Below are 21,560 nucleotides of genomic sequence, written 5' to 3'. Positions count from 1 at the left end.
TCTCGCGCTCTCTCTCCCCCCCCGCTCTCGCGCTCTCTCTCCCCCCCGCTCTCGCGCTCTCTCTCCCCCCCGCTCTCGCGCTCTCTTTCCCCCCGCTCTCGCGCTCTCTCTCCCCCCCGCTCTCGCGCTCTCTCTCCCCCCCGCTCTCGCGCTCTCTCTCCCCCCCCGCTCTCGCGCTCTCTCTCCCCCCCGCTCTCGCGCTCTCTCTCCCCCCCGCTCTCGCGCTCTCTCTCCCCCCCGCTCTCGCGCTCTCTCTCCCCCCCGCTCTCGCGCTCTCTCTCCCCCCCGCTCTCGCGCTCTCTCTCCCCCCCCGCTCTCGCGCTCTCTCTCCCCCCCGCTCTCGCGCTCTCTCTCCCCCCCGCTCTCGCGCTCTCTCTCCCCCCCGCTCTCGCGCTCTCTCTCCCCCCCGCTCTCGCGCTCTCTCTCCCCCCCCGCTCTCGCGCTCTCTCTCCCCCCCGCTCTCGCGCTCTCTCTCCCCCCCGCTCTCGCGCTCTCTCTCCCCCTCGCTCTCGCGCTCTCTCTCCCCCCCGCTCTCGCGCTCTCTCTCCTCCCCGCTCTCGCGCTCTCTCTCCCCCCTCTCTCGCGCTCTCTCTCCTCCCACTCTCGCTCTCTTTGTCTCTCCCCACTCTCGCTGTCTCTTCCCAGTCTCAATTTCTCTCTCTCCCCCCTCTCTCGCGCTCTCTCTCCTCCCACTCTCGCTCTCTTTGTCTCTCCCCACTCTCGCTGTCTCTTCCCAGTCTCAATTTCTCTCTCTCCCCAGTCTCGCTCGCTCTCTCTCTCTCTCTCTCTCTCTCTCTCCAACAGACTGTTTCTCTCTTGAATATAGAAGATTGCGAGCTGATCTGATTGAGGTGTTTAACATGTTTAAAAGTTTCCTCAGGTGGATGAATCAAGAACGAGGGGACAGAATCTTCAAATCAGAGCTAGGCCGTTTAGTAGGGTAATCAGGAAACACGTTTTCACACAAAGGGTAGTAGAAATCTGGAACACTCTGCCCCAAAAGGCTGTGGATGCTGGAGCAATTGGAGCTTTCAAGTTTGAGATCGATAGATGTTTGTTAGGCACGGGTATCAAGGGTTATGGAGCTAAGGCAGGAAATGAGGTACAAAATGGTGGAGCAGATTCGAAGGGCTGAATGACCTCCTCCTGTCCCAATGTTCTTAATAATACATTGTGCATTACATGATGTAATGCTGCTGCTGCTGTTATACAACAGAGCACATCTTGCATCTTGTGAAATCTGCTGGTGGTACAAAATGTCAAATCCATCATTACACTTTACTAGTGTCTATACTATGTGGGTGCATTTAATTGGGATTGTTGCGATGTATATAAAGTATTTCAGGGATAGTGGCCCCCTTTAAAATAAACAGCATTTTTATATTATTCACTTCTAATTCTGCACGGTCTACTCAGAATCTGTGATTTTGAGGTACTGTGAAGTACACGGTTTGCTTGTACTTTCTTAGATGCAGAATGGTAATTAAGAGCACACTAATAACTGTTTGTAATCTGGCGTCTGGTATTCGCGTTTTACAGTAAGTTGTTAGGCGTACTGCAACGTTAACAGATCTAGAATTTTTACATAGGAGCTGTCCCATGAAGTGAAATTTTGTCTAAACAGACATGCAGTTGGAGTTATATTGTATTTATGTTGTTTCATGGGATTTCATTATAGTTGTTACTATAACAACTATATTCCATGCCTGCCAAATCCTGAGTGTGTTCGAACAGTGACGGGACTCGGTCGGTAACCCTTCTTGTGCCTTACTGTGCGGTAATCAAATGCCGCTAATTAGTGTTGTCTGCCGCAGCCTTTTCACTGCTTCGTGTCGCACACATTTTATTCTTTAAACAAACATTCGATCAACCTACTTTAAGAATTTTTCTTTTCCCTGGCAGATCAATATTTGTCACGTGCTGGATGTTTCATGAAAAGCTTTTCTTTGAAAAGCTAATTTTCATACAGCTTGCCAAAATCAAACTGTAAAAACTTTGGGGGTAATTTTTGGGTCAGGTGGAAGGTTAAAGTGTTAGAAATCAGGTTTTAATGGAGGAGGGGTAGGGGCGGCTGGCCGGCCAACTGGCTCCCAGGAGGCCGGTCACTCATTTAAATATTATAATGAGGCTGTGTGCCTCTTTTTGAATCACCATTTTATATTTAACTCTGGCAGTCGGGATTCGCAGGCCTCGGGGAATCCGACAGCTAAAGGGAGGTGAGGACTGCTGAATCCAAGAGGTAATTCCCCTTCCACATCTGCTGGATCTAGCATCCCTGCCTCGGCCCTTCTGATTTCCACCTCCCTCACGACCACCCCTCTCAATCTGGCTGGCAGCGGGCGGAAAACAGAGAAAGAAATTGTTTATCAGGCCCTGTCGCTAAATTCAGCAGGGCCTTTTTATTTATTTGTTCTGGGATGTGGGTATCACTATCAAGGCCAGCATTTATTGCCCATCCCTAATTGAAGGGAGCTGCCTTTTTGAACCACTGCTCCCTGTGGTGAAGGTACTCCCACAGTGCTGTTAGGGAGGGCGTTCCAGGATTGTGACCCAGCGACAATGAAGGAATGGCAATATACTTCCAAGTCAGGATGGTGTGTGACTTGGAGGGGAACTTGGAGGTGGTGGTGTTCCCATGCGCCTACTGCCTTTGTCCTTCGAGGTGGTGGAGGCAGGGTTTAGGAGGTGCTGCCGAAGAAGCCATGATATGTTGCTGCAGTGCATCTTGTAGATGGTACACACTGCAGCCACAGTGTGCTGGTGATGGACGGAGTGAATATTGAAACTGGTGGACGTGGTGTTAATCTAGTGGGCTGCTTTGTCCTGGGTGCTGTCGAGCTTCTTGGAACTGCACTCATTCAGGCAAGTGGAGAGTATTCCATCGCACTCCTGACTTGTGCCTTGTAGATGGTGGAAAGGCTTTGGGGAGGTGAGACACTCACCGTAAAATACCCAGCCTCTGACCCTTTTTGTTGCCACAGTATTTATGTGGTTGGTCCAGTTAAGTTTCTGGTCAATGGTGATCCCCAGGATGTTGATGGGGTATTTGGCGATGATAATGTCAAGGGGAGGTGGTTAGACTCTCGCTTTTGGAGATAGTCATTGTCTGGCAGTGTGTGGCACAAATGATACTTGCCACTTATCAGCCCAAGCCTGAATGTTGTCCAGGTCTTGCTACATGTGGGCATGGACTGCTTCATTATCTGAGGAGTTGCGAATGGAACGGAACACTCAGCAATCATCACGAACATCCCCACTTCTGACCTTATGATGGAGGGAAGGTCATTGATGAAGCAGTTGAAAATGGCTGGGCCTAGGACACTGCCCTGAAGAACTCTTGCAGCAATGTCCTGGGGCTGAGATGATTGACCTCCAACCATCTTCCTTTGTGCTAGATATAACTCCAGCCAGTGGAGAGTTTTCCCCCTGATTCCCATTGACTTCAGTTTTACTAGGGCTGCTTGATGCCACACTTGGTCAAATGCTGCCTTGATGTCAAGGGCAGTCGCTCTCGCCTCACCTCTGGAATTCAGCTGTTGTGTCTATGTTTGGACCAAGGCTGTAATGAGGTCTTGAACTGAGTGGTCCTGGTGGAACACAAACTGAGCATCGGTGAGCAGGTTATTGGTGAGTAAGTGCCGCTTGATAGTACTGTTGACGAGACCTTCCATCACTTTGCTGATGATTGAGAGTAGACTGATGGGGCGGTAATTGGCCGGATTGGATTTGTCCTGCTTTTTGTGGACAGGACATACCTGGGCAGTTTTCCACATTGTTGGATAGATGCCAGTGTTGTAGCTATACTGGAACAGTTTGGCTAGAGGCGTGTCTAGTTCTGGAGCACAAGTCTTCAGCACTACAGCCGGGTTGGTGTTGGAGCCCATAGACTCTGCTGTAACCAGTGAGCTCAGCCGCTTCTTGATATCACGTGGAGTGAATCGAATTGACTGAAGACTGGCTTCTGTGATAGTGGTGACCTCAGGAAGAGGCCGACATGGATCATCCACTCAGCACTTCTGGCTGAAGATGGTTGCAAATGTTTTGGGAACCACAAATACATCAAGAGCTTTCAACAGTGTGTAAATATTAGAGTGCCGTTTACAATCAGTGATAGTGACATCAAAACAAATAAGACTTTTGTTAAAAAACCAAACCAAGTCACTTTCACTCTGAATGAGTGACAGTTAGCAAGTTAGTGACATTATTAATTTACAAAACTGACTGTAAGTATACGATTTCACAGGCAAATGAAGTATTTGTGCATACCGTGAGGAGAACTAAATTACAGCAGGAGCATAGTCGGAAGCTGCACCACACAACAAATGTTTTGTTAAAAGCCAACGTAAGCTGTAAACAGCAACATTGCAAAATGCCGAAACAGATAGATGTGTTTTTGTGGGAGGATAGTAGTGTCTATTCTCAGACAGCACAGACTCCGCTTGCAACAATTGTCAAACCCTTGAATTTCTCAGGAAGTGTCATGAGGATTCACTGGAAAATGAGCATTAATGGGTGTAATTATTTTGGCTGGTGGTCACGTACCATCTGAGGGGAACATTAATACTTTCTGGGGGACATTGCCTGCAGGTGTCGGAATGGTGACGTGGTGTAACCAATGGGGCCTTGCACTTGGGCAGTGCCACAGGACTGGTAACAATAGGTCTGTCTCTGCCACAGCAACAGCAGAAGGCAGTAACCTGGGAAGTTTGACCCACATGACATGGACATGGGTTATTCCAACCCGTACAGCATGAGTCCGTGAGGTGGCTGATGTGCAACGGTCACCACATGTTAAAAAAATCCATGCACAAGCATCTTCCACCCCCTTAATTGGAGTTCAGGACTAGAACATCGGTTCCTTCATTGAAACATCTGTGAACTCTTGTGGAAGCAAGGCATTCTCATTCGAGGGACCGCCTATGACAGCATGAGAACATTACAGCCAATTAAGTACTTTTTGAACTGTAGTCACTGTTGCAATGCAGCCAAGTTGCGCACATCACATTCCCACAAACAGCAATGTGATAATAACCAGATAATCTGTTTTTTAGTGATTTTGTTTGAGGGATACATGTTGACCAGGACACCGGGTTTACTCCTCTGCTCATCTTCGAAATAGTGCCACGGGACCTTTTACACCCACCCGAGAGGGCAGACTTGGTTTAGCATCTCATTCGAAAGGTTGCATCACCGACAGTGCAGCACTCCCTCAGTACTACATCAGAGTGCCAGCCTAGATTTTGTGCTCAATTCTCTGGAACCTGAACCTACAACCTTCTGACTCAAGAGGCGAGAGTGCTACCAACTGATCCACGGCTGACATTTCTCTCAGTGATGCAATGGTAAACTATACTGATGGATCCAAAAGACCCAGCAGTGACATAGAAGTTGAGAGCGGTGGTGACAAATATACAAGCCTGTTTCCTGACTCAACATGTTAATGAAGTAACTAGGGATAATCATATATTGGATCTGGTGTTTAGTAGTGAGCCTGACCTTGTATCAGGCCTCCATGTGGGGGAACATCTAGGCAACAGTGACCACAACATTATGCAGTTCTAATTGGCTAGTAAAACTAAAGGTACTGAGAACCTGCAACTCGTACCGGATTTCAGAGGAGTAAACTTCCCCAAAATGGCAGATGACTTGAAACGGGTAAATTGGCTAACCCTCCTCAGTGGTGATGAGACCGATGTTGAATATAAATGGCAAGTTTTTAAGAACAAGATTAGAAATGTGGAAAACAAACATGTACCTCATATCAAAAGAAGGACATGTGGTAAGAAAAAGCCAAGGTGGCTGACTGGCTATGTACAAAGACAAATAAGATGTCAACAAAAGTGTTTTATAAATTAAAAACATTTAATACTCAAATAAATAGGGTTGAATACAAGGAACAACTAAAGAAAATTAAGGCTGCTATTAGATCAGCCAAAAGACTAATAGAAAAAAAGATTGTAGGCAACTGTGGCAGTAATGGAAAGAGCTTTTTTAGTTGTGTGAAGAGTCTGAGAACTATCAAAGACTGTATTGGGCCACTGAAGGGAGTTCAAGGACAGGTTACAAAGGACTAGGTATGGCGGAAATGTTAAATTAGTGCTTTGCATCAGTCTTCACCCTTGAAGATGATGCTTGAATATTAGAATTTAATAATACTAGTTTTGTTAATAACATTAATATATTGTTTTAGAAAGAATTAAGAACTTGAAAATAGAGCAGCAGGGCCGGATGATATCCATCCGAGGGTTCTCCGGGAGATGGGACATGTGCTGTGCGAGCCCCTGGCCTGTATGTTTAATAGCTCACTGCACTCTGGAATGGTTCCTACAGATTGGAAGGAGGCTAATGTAGTCCCCATTTTTAAAAAAGGTGACACGATAAACTCTGATAACTATAGGCCCATCAGTTTAACATCAATAATAGGTGCTTGAAGGAATCATAAGGGATGCAACTTGGATTGGGAGGGACAAATTAGGGACACCTGACATGGCTTCATAAAGAGGTCATGGCTTACAAATCTAATTGTATTTTTTGAAAAAGTTACACAGTTGGTGGACGAGGGAAGCCTAGTAGACATTGTCTACTTAGATTTCCAAAAAGCTTTTGACAAGGTACTGCATAAGAGGCTTCTCTATAAGATCGATAACTTCTGGTATTAGTGGAAATATATTGAGTTGGATTCAGAACTGGCTGGCAGAATGCAGGCAAAAGGTAGTTATAGAGGGATGTGGATCTGTTTGGAGACGGGTGGTGTCCTGCAGGGATCAGTGTTGGAACCGTTGCTTTTTACTATTTTTATTAATGATCTGGATTTAGAGGTTGGGGACACAATATGCAGATGATACCAAGATCTGTGCGAGTGCTAGAACTGTAGATGATGCTCGTCTGCTTCAGACAGATTTTAATGTGTTGGGAGATTGGGCTCAAGACTCGCAAATGATGCATAACTTAGATAACTGCAGTGTTATGCATGTGAGCAGGGCAAATGCTCAACATTCATACATCTTCCATGTGAGAGGCATTAAAGATGGTGGAGATCAAAAAAGATTTAGGCATTCTAGTGCATACATCCATAAAGGTACGTGAGCAATACCATGCAGTGATAGCTACAGCAAATAGGCTGTTGGGGTGTATCCATAGGACAATTGAGTATAAGATGAGGCATACTGTTTTGTCCTTGTACAAGACATAGTGAGGCCACACTTGGAATACTGTGTCCAGTTTTGGTCTCCTCACATGGTGGGTGATATTGAAGCTCTGGAAAGGGGGCAGAAGAGGGCCACTAGAGTAATTCCAAATCTAAAGCATCTTAGTTATCAAGATAGGTTAATACAGTTGGGACTCTGTACCTTAGAGCAGCGTAGACTTAGGGGGATATGATTTATAAGATAATGAAGGGAATAGATAGTGTTCCAGCTGACAGTTTATTTCAATTTAAAAGGTTAGGCAGCACCAGGGGCCACAAATTTAAGTTGCATAGAGCTAGATCTAGGTTAGACATCAGGAGGTGGTTCAGCAGGGAATTCAAAACCAGAGTGATCTCCTGGACTAGTTTTGATTGTCCAGATTTCCCCCCCCCAAATTGGCCTGTGTTTTTAATGTTTTTTTGCCTCTCCCAGGAGATCACAGGGTTTCGGGTGGGGTGGAGTGCATATGTTGTGATACACAAGGTATCGCAATTGTGTGGGACAGGCTCGATGGACCAGATGATCTTTATCTATCAGTCATTGTTCATAGGTGACTTTCACTTCCATTCTTGTGTTGATTGGTCTGATTCCCGGAGCCGGCACTGCGCTCTTGGTCGAGGTATAGTTTCCTTACAAATTGTTGCTTGCTGAGGTTCAGATAAACGACAAGTTGGCATTTCTGATACTACTCAGCTTGCAGTGACTTAGTCCGTTTCCTATGACCTCAAATTTCCTAGGCTTTTGTCTTCTGCTGTTGCTGCAGCTGGACCACCTCTTCCAAAGTATCTAGCATTGATGGACTTGATGTGCCACTCAGGCTGCAGAATTCACAGAAAGACTTTCCTTGACGGATTGTCTGCATGCGTCCCAATAACGTTTTCGCTGCCGCAGATTTGGGCTATTTGCCAACGACTGCCGTGAATGCCCACAAAACCCTTACGCCTGGTAAAATCCTGTCTTTTATAGACCTAGAAGATTTTTTATGTAAAAGCTGTGTAGTAAGAAACATTGCTTGGCTGAGTTGCTAGCATTTCCCCCTGAGCCAGAATACCTGGACTTGAGCACAAAATCTAGCCTGATACTTCAATGCGGTACTGAGGGACTGCTGCATTGCTGGCGCGTATCTTTTAGTTGAGGCTGGGCATGCTCTTGTCATGTCCATAGCCAGTACCGAAATCGATGCCAGGTGGTCTGTCTGGTTTTATTCTTTTTATTATTTTTTGTAACGGTTGTCTCCAACTGAGTGCTAGGCCATTTCAGAGAGCAGTTAAGTGTCAACCACATTGTTGTCGGTCATATATAGGCTAGGCCAGGTAAGGACGGCAAGTTTATTTCCCTAAAGAACATTAGTGAACCAGATGGGATTTTACGACAGTCAGCTAGTGTCATGGGGCCCAAGTTTCGGGCCGCGCCTAGAACGACGCAGCCCCGACCTGGACGCCCGTTTTTCACGCCACTTACCTATTCTCTGGCTCCTGCAGGTCCTCTGGAGCTGGGCACAGCGCAGCACGAGCTGTGGGGGGGCGGAGCCAGGTCCCTGCGCTGAAATCAGTGCCGGGACCTCTGCACAGGCGCGCTACAGTGGGCGCACATGTGCAGTCGCTCCAGGTGCCCAAAACTGTGTGGGAGGGGCCCGAAGCACGCAGCCCCTAGCCCTGGCCGAATGGCCTCACTGGGGCTGCGTGGATAAGGCTGCCTCCCGCGCCCAGCTCCTGCTTCCTCCCGACCCGACTTGACTCCCGCTCCCCCACCCCCCCCGCCCCCGGACAGGACCCGGACCCCCGCTCCCCGCTCCCTCCGCCCCCGGACCGGACCCCGACCCCGGATCCGACCCCCCCCCCCCCCGGACCGGACCTGACCCGACCTGCGCTCTCCCCCCCACCCCCGACCTGACCCGACCCGTGCTTCCCCCCCCCGACCCGTGCTTCCCCCCCCCCGATCTGACCTCTCCCCTCCCCCACTCCGACCCGACCCGTGCTCCCCCCACAACCCGACCCGACCCGCGCTCCCCCACCCAGACCCGACCTGACCCCGACCCAACCCAACCCGTGCTCCCCGACCCGACCCCGCGCTCCCACCACCCCCCACCCCCCGGATCCCCGGACCGACCCGACGCCACCTGCCTGTAAATCTGTTGCTGGGGACGGGCCCCACCCGAAGTCTTGGGCCCGGCCTGTTCAGCCTACCTCTCCTTTCTCCCTTTCTCTCCCTCCCTTCTTCCCCCCCCCTACTCCCTCCCTTCTCCCCCCCTCCCTACTCCCTCCCTTCTCCCCCCCTCCCTCCCTTTCCCCCCCTCCCTCCCTTCTCCCCCCCTCCCTCCCTTCTCCCCCCACTCCCTTCCTCCCTTCTCCTCACCTCCTTCTCTCCCTCCCTCCTCCCCCCCCCTCCTCCCCCCTTCCTCCCTTCTCTCCCTTCGCTCCTCTCCCTCCCTCCCTTCTCTCCCTCCCTTCTCTCCCTCCCTCCCTCCCTTCTCTCCCTCCCTTCTCTCTCTCCCTCCCTCCTCTCTCTCCCTCCCTCCCCCTCTTCCCCCCCCCTCTCGCACCCTCCTCACCCCCTCCTCCCCCTCCCCTCGCTGTCAGAAACACAGACACTGACAGGCAGAGAGTGAGAGACACACACACAGACAGAGAGATAGAGACACTGACGGAGGCACACTGGGGCGGGGGGGGCGTCCCAGCATGCTCTTGGAGGGCTCCCGGTGCTGCAGTCGGTAAGTAGGAAATGTTTTTTTTATTTTTTTAATTTTTAAAATTTTTAATTAATTTTTTTTGGTTGATTTATTGATGTATTTATCATTTATTCTTGATGATGGCTCTTTATTTGTAAAACTGAAGTGTTTAATGTTTGTAAACTTCCCTTTAAACTCCCCCCTCCCCCATTCCCTACGCCTGATTTGTAACCTACGCCTGATTTTCTAAGTGTGGATTTTCTGAGCCTAGAAAAATCTACACTTACTCCATTCTAAGTTAGTTTGGAGTATGTTTTCACTGCCTAAGCTTTCAAAACGGGCGTAAGTGGCCAGACACGACCCCTTTTGAAAAAAAAAATCTGAACCAAACTGAAACTGTTCTAACTGACTAGAACTGGAGCAAACTAAATGCTGAGAATTGCAATTTCTAAGATACTCCATTCTAAACCAGTTGCTCCAAAAAAACAGGAGCAACTCAGGCCGAAACGTGGCCCCTCTGTCACCATTACTGATACTAGCTTTTTATTCCAGATTTATTTAATTAATTGAATTTGAATTCCCAGCTGTCATGGTGGAATTTGAACTCGTGTCTCTGGATTACTAGTCCAGTAACGTTGCCACTATGCTAGCGTATTGCACATCAGTATGAGTCATCTTCAGCAGGTAATGAAAGTAGCAGCAATTCTTACTTAAGCAAGCCTCAGGTTTCTCACAGATTTCATAGATTTACTGCCGTAACTAAATTATAAGTCATTACATTCAGCCATAGACTCAGAGGCTGTGAAACTGGTCATTGTAAATCTCAGAATCGAGTTAATGTTGTCTGCAGGAATGTTGCCACCACTTCAGATGTCAATAAGTGTAGCTCAAAAACATTAAATAAATATGACACTCTTTTGAGCCATGAGTTTTTCCTTTCTTGATTAATGGCAAGCAAACTTGTGTGGAATAATGGTTTGTGTGGCTGCATTTTTTTTCCATCAGCACAGGTAGATGAGCTATGAATTCTGCTTGTATTGTGATTCAATACCAATTGCATCCACTAAAAGACAGAAATATGTCCTTTGCAGCATTTTTTTTTTGTCTGCATGTTTGGCTTCATGTCTTTCATTTCTACAGTAATATGTGAATTGGTAGGCTATAACTGGAAAAGTAGATAAGACCATTGTTAATCGTGTGCTTCAGTTTGATTAAAAAAAACAATCCATGTTGTTACTAGGATTGCAATGAAGTGTTATGGTGTGACTGAAAATCTTTCAGAAGATCTCCACTTGAATGTGAAAAGATAGCAATTCAGAACGTACAATTAGAGATTTTGTCCTTCCAAACTTGGGTTGTATCTTTGGAGAATACTTTGAGTTTAATAACACTGGTGATTACAGGTCTGTTCCTCGCGATGATGCAAGTGAGAGTGGGAGACGTTTGAGGTGATTCATTAAGAGTATCATGCGATAAGCATACTGCCTAAAGTGGTATATTTAATATCGGGTTTTGGTAGCAACTTGCTACGTAGATACAGTGCTAGCACTGGTTAATGCCAAGGCAGGTTTTATTCTTGGTGTCCACCAGGGTCACCATTTAAAGAATGGTGGGGGTGGGTGCTGAATGAACTGCAGCTGTTATTTCCCAGCGATATGTAACCAGTCCCTATTTTCAGGCAATATGTGGAACAGTGACCGATGCATTAGCTTCATAAAAGTTATTCTCCAGTCATATTTAAATCCCACTGCAGAGACTTGAGAGCAAAATCTAGGCTGACATTTCAGTGTAGCACTGAGGGAGTGGTGCACTGTCGGAGGTGCCATCATTTGGATGAGATATTAAACTGAGTCCCTGTCTGCCCCCTCGGATGGCCATTAAAGATCCCATGGCATTAATCAAAAATAGCTGGAAATTCTCCTGGATCTTAGCCAAAATTCATTCCTTAGCCAACATCATTTAAAACAGATTATTTGGTCATTATTTCATTACTTTCTGCAGGACCTTGCTGTGCGCAAATTGGCTGCTACGTATCCTAAATTGCAACAGTGAGTACACTTCAAAAGTACTTCATTGGCTGTGAAGTGCTTTGGGACATCCTAAGGTCAAAAAAGACACTATATAAATGCAAATTTGTTGTTTATTTATTCATTCCCACACAATGCAGCACATGTGACTGAGTGTTTGACTGGTAACCACTCTGACGAATCGTCTTGCTCAAGTAGATTGGTAGAGTAGATATTCTCAAAAGGGGATTTTTCATTCACTTACTTTTCTGCCATTTGCATTGCATAACCAGTCAATTCACAAGCCCTGGAAGGCAGCCCACTCTCTTATAAACCTGTGATCACTCCATAATTGGCAGTGCAAGTGCCCTACCAGCTCTACCACTTCTGATGTTCTTGGACCGCGCTTTTTTGTGTACTAATTTGCTGCGTTCCAGAGTATTGTGACACATTTATGTTTGTTTATGCATTTGGTAAATCTATAAGGCTGAAGAAGTGTCACTCAATAGGCAATGCCTGAAAGAATAAGAGGAAAAACAACTGAATATCATTTAGTTTGTGTGTGCTTACATAGGGATAAATATTTAAAGCAAACTGCAATAAATGCTTTGAACACTTGACAGTGAATTGGGACCATTTAATAAAATCCCTCTGCCACAGTCAGTCTAAAGGTTGGAATACATTGCCTGTCAACTATGTACAGTTGTACAGCGCTTCTGGGCAATAAAATTCCTCACCCCAAGAAAATATTGTACGCTTGATCGTTTTAAAAATATATATTTACTAATAACACAGGTTCTGTGGAATGTTTACTTTGCTTACTCTATCCAGTTAAATCTGTTCATTCTTCATCCCAGAGGTGCATCTACCCAAAATAATCTAGTTCATAATGTTGACAATCCTGGCTTTCTGTGGTTGCAAGGGACTTCTCATCGGTGTCCTGGCCAATATTTATCCTGCAACCTACATCACTATCTGGTCATTATCTCATTGCTGTTTGTGGGACCTTGCTGTGCACAAGTTGACTGGCGCATTTCCTACATACAACAGTGACTGCATTTCAAAAGTAATTCATTGGCAGTAAAGCGCTTTGGGACATTGAGGTCGTGAAAGGTTCTGATTAAATGCAAGCTCTTTACTGTTTCATCATGTGAGAAAGTGCTCTTAGCCAGATCCTTACAAATACATGCCTTTATTTTTGGTTTCATTATTGTCTTTTGTCCAGGCAATAAATTCACTGACTGCAAAGTTATTCAGTTTAAATGGAGACAGAAATGGCCAATATTTGCACAGATACTGTTTGTCTCCAGAAAGTATGATTCATTTATATTTGTAGATTATATTTACAATATGTGTTAAAGCTGCAACTCAATTATTTGAATAATCTACACTGTTCCACCAAAATAATTATACAGAGATAACTTTATTGGTTGAATTTGTAAATGTATCTTTTTAATTTATTTTAAGGTACTATTCGATCATTATTTTGTGCACTGCATTCAAATAAGCTATTTTTACTGTTTTAGATTTTCCAGATTCAAATGATAAACAAAGCCAAACTATACGGGAACTTTTGGAAGCAATCTATCCTAGGGTTGATAAGCAAGAATACGTCATCAGACTAGAGCCCATAGAAACCAATCAGAATGCAGTGTACCAGCGCGTAACTAGAGTCGATGATCCAGCCCTCAACATAGAGACATACAGTACCCAAACGTCCAGCCCATTACCAGTGCCAGAGTCGGACACAGAGCAAATACCGGAGGTTGTACCAGAGGAAGAGTTGGAACTCGTCGGTTTGGTTCCTGCGGAGCTCATCAAGAAAGAAGTGGCAGCCCAAAGACCGGAGGAAAGCCCGCAACCCGTCCTCTCGGAGATGCAGATCTCCGATGGTTCCGATCTTGCTCCTCGCTTGGTCTGCTGCCTCTGTGCAAAAACGTTCAATTCCCGGCGGAGTGTGCGGCGGCACATTAGGAAAGTGCACAAGAAGAAGATGGAAGAGCTGAAGAAGTACATTCAAACCAAGAACAGCACGGGGCATCAGTCCTCCCTATCTACCACCAGGGGGCGGTCACGGGGCATCGGGGTGGTCACTGTTGGCAAGAACTGCCCAGTCTGCCACAAGTTCTTTGCCACGAAAGCGAACGTGCGCAGGCACTTTGACGAAGTGCACAGGGGTCTGAGGAGGGACTGCATTACCCCCGACATAGCCACCAAACCCGGTCAGCCGCTGAGCTTGGAAGAGTCGTCCCCTGAGCAGCTGGCGGCCCCTCTGCCCCGCAGGCGCAAGTCCTCCTCGAAGCCCGAGTACAATCTGGCGGCCTGCAAGTGCCTTCTCTGCAAGCGGAAGTACAGCTCGCAGGTCATGCTGAAGCGCCACATGCTGATTGTGCACAAGATGAACCTGAGCGAGAGTCTGTCCAAGCCCCCGGAGCAGGGCACGGCGGCGGCACACAGCACGGAACCGACCGATGCTGGCGCCGAATATGTGGACAATGTGGAGGCCTCGCTGCCCGTCCTCAGGCCCTCGCCTCAGGCCGAGCCCAAGGGCTCAAGTCAAACGGGCGAGAAGAAACTCACCCCGATACTGAAAAACAAAGTGAAGCAAGAGAACGACAGCCCAAAGGCTTCGAGCCCAGCTGCAGCCGTTGGCCACCCCAAGCCCAAGAAACTCAAGCTCTCTTTGGGCTTTGACTTCAAGCAGCTTTACTGCAAGCTGTGCAAGCGGCAATTCACCTCCAAGCAGAACCTGACCAAGCACATCGAGCTGCACACCGACGGCAATAACTTCTACGTCAAATTCTACAAGTGCCCCCTCTGCACCTACGAGACGCGCCGCAAAAGGGACGTGGTCCGGCACATAACGGTGGTGCACAAGAAGTCAACCCGCTACCTGGGCAAAATCACCGCCAATCTAGAGAGCCGGGTGGTGAAGAAACCGATTGAATTTGTCCTGAACCGAGTGCCTAGGAGAGGCCCCCAGAGGGACGAGGCCAGGCATGCCAACAAGCACGACAGCACTTCCACCTCCCCAGTCCCATGCACCGTCGTCGGCAGGAGAACCGACGGAGCAGAGCCCGGCACTGAAGTCAAATTCACCAAACACTTCTCGCTGCACAAGTGCACTAAGTGCGGAAAAGCGTTTGCCAAAAAGACTTACCTGGAGCATCACAAGAAGACACACAAAAACGCAATTGTGACGCCGGAAGAAAATAAAAATGTTGGCCGCAGCACCCGATCCAAGGCCCTGCTCTCTGGTAAGGGCACACTGATGTCATTCACTTTGTCATTTTAAAAACTCATTTTGTTTGTTTACCCATTTTTCCATCCTCAATCCTTTTTTAGTTCAAAGTTTGTGTCCTAATATTTAAAACTCTAATGGTGGCAATTTTAACCTAATCCACCCTAATCGGGGATTCCATGGGATCGGGTGGTACTCTTTTTTTATTACATTCTGCCCCATTTTACTTACCGTTTAATATTGGATAGGGTGTACAGCTGGCATTCCACCTGATCCCATGGGTTTCTTGCCCAATGAGTTAAATTAAAATGACCCTCTTTTGTTCCGTTGTCTAAAAAGAAACCATTGACTTTTAACTATAAAAGATGATTTTTTTTTTTGTTTCCATGTTTAACCCATCTGCTCCACACTACGTTTGTGCATGTTGTGTGGGGAACCAGTGCTTTAACTTGGGTTTACTGGTGGAATCAGCTTGCTTCAACTCAAAATCACCCTGCGTATAGTGATGGACAACAATCTACTGGATGGGAACCTGGAGATAGTACAGAGATAATTGTGTTCACAGCAGGTAGATTTTTTTTTCAGTTGTCAGTGAGACTGAAACCTCTGGGTTTCATTTGGACATGGGATGGTCATTTCCTCTTTCCTGATTTAGCCCAAACTGTACAAGAACACCTATTATTTCCTAGTCTATTTCATGTCAACGTGTGGGATGCCTACTTAACATAGAAACATAGAAAATAGGTGCAGGAGTAGGCCATTTGGCCCTTCGAGCCTGCACCACCATTCAATAAGATCATGGCTGATCATTCCCTCAGTACCCCTTTCCTGCTTTCTCTCCATACCCCTTGATCCCCTTAGCCGTAAGGGCCATATCTAACTCCCTCTTGAATATATCCAATGAACTGACATCAACAACTCTCTGCGGCAGGGAATTCCACAGGTTAACAACTCTCTGAGTGAAGAAGTTTCTCCTCATCTCAGTCCTAAATGGCCTACCCCTTATCCTAAGACTGTGTCCCCTGGTTCTGGACTTCCCCAACATCGGGAGCATTCTACCCGCATCTAACCTGTCCCATCCCGTCAGAATCTTATATGTTTCTATGAGATTCCCTCTCATCCTTCTAAACTCCAATGTATAAAGGCCCAGTCGATCCAGTCTCTCCTCATATGTCAGGCCAGCCATCCCGGGAATCAATCTGGTGAACCTTCACTGCACTCCCTCAATAGCAAGAACGTCCTTCCTCATATTAGGAGACCAAAACTGAACACAATATTCCAGGTGAGGCCTCACCAAGGCCCTGTACAATTGCAGTAAGACCTCCCTGCTTCTATACTCAAATCCCCGAGCTATGAAGGGCAACATACCATTTGACCAAAATAAATACTTCCTGACCTGTGAAATTTTGAAGCTGTCAGTGTCCTAGAATGAGCTTGCACTAGTGCCCAGCTATCAGGTAGTGGTCTTGTGGTGATTCAGATCTTCAAAGAACCCAGCACTGGATAAATTACAGTTGATTTGTTTTTAGCAAAAAGCCAATGAACCTTTCTAGACAGTTATGTCAAAACAATAGCCACAGCAATTTCAATTATTTTGAAACACAGAAATAAGAAACCCAGGAGAAAGCAGTTTAATGAGATTTTCTCATGTGATTAGAGTTCAAGAAAGGTTTGATGGTATGTGCATTTGACAACAAATAATCATGCGTTTTTGCATCCCAAGTTGGTTGGTTCTGGAGTTGAAGTGCAGTTCACTCCGGGCTCAGAGAGGCTGGAAGCTTGTGACAACTCTTGACAAAATACAGGGCCTAGGTATCCTCACTAAACTCCCATGATCCATCCTTTGCGGAATAACATTTATTGGGTGCTGACTTGAAGGTGATGTCACTTTTATTTGAAGCAATCCAAAAGGATGGAAAATCTTTCCCTCTCTTGCTATCTTCCTGCTCCACTAGACCGAGCAGATAAAGGTAATTCTATTACATTGATTCAGTATAAATATGGAGGTCATATAATAACTGCAGATTATTACTGTGCTATCTTTAAAAAAAAATGCTGCACTTGCCTACAGTAAGTGGGCTAGCAAGGAAATAAAGATATGTAATAGAAATACAATATTTGAAGAAGAAAAGTTACTACAGTGAATAACCTTTTTCTTATTTAGAATTGAAAAGTAGGGAAGTTATGCTAAATTGTATCGAATCTTGGTTAGACCACACTTGGAGTGCTGCGTATAGTTCTGGTCGCCATATTATAAAAAGGATATAGAGGCACTGGCGAGGGTGCAGAGAAGATTAACAAGGATGATACCAGAAATGCGAGGGTATACATATCAGGAAAGGATAAACAGGCTGGGTCTCATTTCTCTTGAAAAAATAAGGCTGAGGGGTGACCTAATAGAGGCCTTTAAAATTATGAAAGGTTTTGATAGAGTGGATACAGAGAGAATGTTTCCACTTATGCGGAAGAGCATAACTAGAGGCCATCAATATAAGATAGTCACCAAGAAATCCAATAGGGAATTCAGAAGAAACTTCTTTACCCAAAGAATGGTGAGAATGTGAAATTCGCTACCACAGGGAGTGGTTGAAGCGAATAGTATAGATGCGTTTAAGGGCAGGCTAGACAAGCATATGAGGGAGAAGGGAATAGAGAGTTATGCTGATAGATTTAGATGAAGAAAGACAGGAGGAGGCTCGAGTGGAGCATAAATGCCGGCATGGACTGGTTGGGCCGAATGGCCTGTTCCTGTACCATATATCCTACGTAATTCTGCGTAATCCTATTTAGCTGTGCTTGCTGGAAGTATAAAGGCTTAAAGGATCTAATCTTAATTATTAGAACTGCTTAACATTGTAACAAACATCAGAACATTAAATTTGTCTTTTTTTTAAATCCACTCCCCAGATACTTCCAGATGACATGCCAACAAATGGACTTTATTGGATTCTTGTAGTTTGGAGAATGAATTTGGTGGCCGAGCCACTGAGTCATTCTGAGTAAATACCAGGCTGTGAAAGAACAGGCCACCAAAGCAGCATGGATACAAAATTAGGAGCAATTCTGTGAAATAAAGTTTAACACGAGAGATGATAATGGCATTCAAATTACCAAGGCCCTTTTTTATGTACCAAATGTTAAGATGGTACAACATTCCAGACTGACTGTGCAGCCACGCTGACAGAAATGTACTGTGCTGTACTACGAACATACGAACAATGATAGACAGGTAAAGACCATCTGGTCCATTGAGCCTGTCCCACAATTGCGATACTTTGTGTTTCACAACATATACACTGCATCCCACCCGAAACTATGTGATTTCCTGGGAGAGGCAAAAAAACTTTTTTTTTTAAAAAACAGGCCAATTTAGGAAAAATAAATCTGGGAAATTCCTCTCTGACCCATCTAGGTGATCGAAACTAGTCCAGGAGATCACTTTGGCCTTGAATTCTCTGCAGTACCTACCTTCTGTAAGAGGTGGTCTCCACCGCAGCCAGAAACAAATCCAGTGTTTGCTTGAAGGAATTCAGCAAGTCTGCATCCACCACATGAAACGACAGCTTGTTCCAGAGGTCTACTATTCTCTGGGAAAGGAACCAACTTCTGATGTCCAACCTAGATCTAGCCCTATACAACTTAAATTTGTGACCCCTGGTCCTGCCTAACCTATTCAATTGAAATAAACTGTCAGCTGGAACATCGTCTAATCCCTTCATTATCCTATAAACGTCAATTAGATCTCACCTCTAAGTCTACGCTGCTCTAAGGTATAGAGTCCCACTCTTTTAGCCTATCTGGATAACTTGATGCTTTAGACTTGGAATTACTTGAGTGGTTCTTCTGCACCCTTTCCAGAACCTCAATATCATCATGTGAGCAGACCAAAACTGGACACAGTATTCTAAGTGCAGCCTGACTAAGGTATTGTACAAGGACAAAACTGTACGCCACGTCTTGTACTCCACCCTATTTGCTCTAGCTATTGCTGCACGGCATTGCTCATGTACCTTGCACTAGAATGCCCAAATCGCTTTCTATCTCCACCATCTTTAATGCTTTTCCTTGGAGGGTGTATGAATGTTGAGCATTTGCCCTGTCTACATGCATAACACCGCAGTTATCTAAGTTATACATCATTTTCCAATCTTGAGCCCAATCTCCCAACACATTAAGATCTGCCTGAAGCAGACGAGCATCATTTACAGTTCGAACACTCGCACAGATCTTGGTATCATTTCCAAATTGTGCCCCCAACCCCAAATTCCAGACCATTAATAAAAATATTAAAAAGCAAAGGTGCCAACACTGATCCATGCGGGACACCACTCCAAACAGCTAGCTTTGAACGCCAAGTTCCTTTCCAACACCTTAGCAGAAATGCGATCTGTACTCACAAGAGTGTACAGACCGTACAACCGGTCTACAAAACCTGATCGGGAATCACCTGAGAACAAGGTTATCAAAGATCACCTCACAGTTCAAGTCTGCTGCCGGTCTGTTGTATGTTTGTTGTGAACTGCTGGCATTGCTCAGGATGTCAGAGTAATGTTGTTTTGAACAGGAAGGAACACTACACCATGCAACACACACCGTATTATCTCCTGCAAAGACCCAGCTGTGTGCAATCTGTCATGTCTTTTTTAAGATCATGAATTCTAATTGCTGTGCATTCTTGAGGACAAGTCAAGGATGAACAAACCAGCAGAAAGTGACTGGGTTTTTCTTTCCCTTTTTATATATTTTTTTAAGTGTGATACAGAAACTGCATGTGTGACGGTCACATCCAAAACTTTTACATATCTATTAAAAGGTCGTAAGAAAATAAATCTGCTCCACGCTTTATAGCAGATATTAGAAAGAGTAACAGAATTATATCCTGGTAGTGCAAAAATTTGTAATTCTTATGTAGTATACTGTTTTTCTTTTAACACTTTCACTAAAAGTATGGATGTTTTGATAGTCATTCACAGGAAAAAGCAATAGATTTTTGAAAATTAACAGCTGAGTTTTTAACCATAACTTTCTGTTTGTGCATGTGTGTTTTAAATTGAGAAGCCAGTTAAAAATGAAACATTTGTGTTTAGGTACAGCAAAGTGTTTTCACTTAAAAATCCAATATGCTCAGCTAAGATATAATTTTATTTGGGGATGTCCTTAGAAATTGAAAAGAAAGGTTTATGTTGCGAAAGTGAACAGAAGCAGAATATGAAAATGCTGTAACATCATTTACTGCCCTCAACTGTATCTCCTCTAAAATCCATTACCCTTTGCTGGTGCAAATTGTACTGTAATCGGCTACAGTGGCCAATCAATTGTTTTCCTTACAAATTGCCTAGTTTTAAAATTCTTGGTTCAAAACAATCTTGAAATGACCAAACAAAATTGTGGATTGCTATTATTGAGCCTTGTAATATAGTAGTTAATATTTGACAAGACTCCAAATTGTTTTCTTCTGAGTTCAGCCCATTTGTTGTCTGGCAATTTTTGTTTTTAGGTTGATCGGTTGGACTGACAGCAACAGAAGCTTTTATTAAGGGCATTCTTTAAATGCAATTTGACAGGACAACTGTCTCATTTCTGTGAGTCGAGGGAGAACTATTAAAGCAAAGGAACAATGCACACCTGTAGAGAATGACAAAATCTCTTTATCTAACTATCTGAACAGCTGTTTTATTTTTATTACTAGAGTTCCTCAGTTTGGCAAGTTCTGAAACGTATTCATGAGACCTAATATCAAAAGAATTATGTTTCAGAAATGCTCCAGTACTTCGTAAATTTACTTTGTTTTACATCACCAATTTTCAGTAAATTAAAGCACAACAAACTCTTGTGTTCAGTAAGATATTGGGCAGAATTCTATCTGTGGGAGCCTGCTTGGAAGCCAGCTGTACACATTCTGTATCATGAAGCAGGCTTGCCTTCTCGTTGATGCAGCTGTGTGATGTGACTCGGGTGTGAAGTCAGTCAAATTGATTTTTGTCAAGTTGTGCGAGACCATGTCTAGTGTGCAGTTCCCAGGTGCTTTTTATTAAATGTAATTTTTAAAGAGCCAAGTGATACCATGCATTTGTGTTCCCTGGCCAGAGAGTGACACAGGGCCAGCAGTCTAACTTGAATCAATCAGTGGGGTTAGCGTTGCTAACCTGGCCTTTACTGAAATCACACCATATCAGTGAATGGGTGAGGAAGTCTTCTTTTAATGGAACAGAAACCAAAAGTACCCATTCTGATAAGGGTATGACATCTATGTTGATATAAGAATATAAGTCCACATACACTCCCCAAAAATTGGCTATAAGGTCCTCTGGCTAAACGTATGCAACACTCTGTTTATCAATCATGTCAATGTTTACTCACACTTGAAGTATGTGATGATTTTTTTTGATTTGCTATGCACGAATAAGGATATGACTGAAGTACTTCTGAATTACAGTTCGTGGGCAATGTAGTCTTAT

The 21,560-nt window shown here is 45.1% G+C and overlaps 1 protein-coding gene across 1 annotated transcript in view; it reads left to right on the top strand.

The window, feature by feature from the left end:
• LOC139281510 (zinc finger protein 800-like) overlaps positions 1-18,191 on the top strand; it is a 45,742-nt gene extending 27,551 nt beyond the window's left edge. The window contains exons 6-7 of the mRNA XM_070901681.1: positions 13,388-15,118; positions 18,010-18,191. Coding sequence (XP_070757782.1) covers positions 13,388-15,118; positions 18,010-18,023 — 1,745 coding nt within the window. The 3' untranslated portion in view covers positions 18,024-18,191. The remainder of the gene's footprint in view (positions 1-13,387; positions 15,119-18,009) is intronic.
• Positions 18,192-21,560: the final 3,369 nt, after the last annotated feature.

Source organism: Pristiophorus japonicus, chromosome 15 (genome assembly GCF_044704955.1).
Source record: "Pristiophorus japonicus isolate sPriJap1 chromosome 15, sPriJap1.hap1, whole genome shotgun sequence".
Classification (NCBI taxonomy): domain Eukaryota; kingdom Metazoa; phylum Chordata; class Chondrichthyes; family Pristiophoridae; genus Pristiophorus; species Pristiophorus japonicus.
The sequence above is the reverse complement of the archived record's forward strand: the minus strand, read 5'-3'. Positions and strand labels throughout refer to the sequence as shown.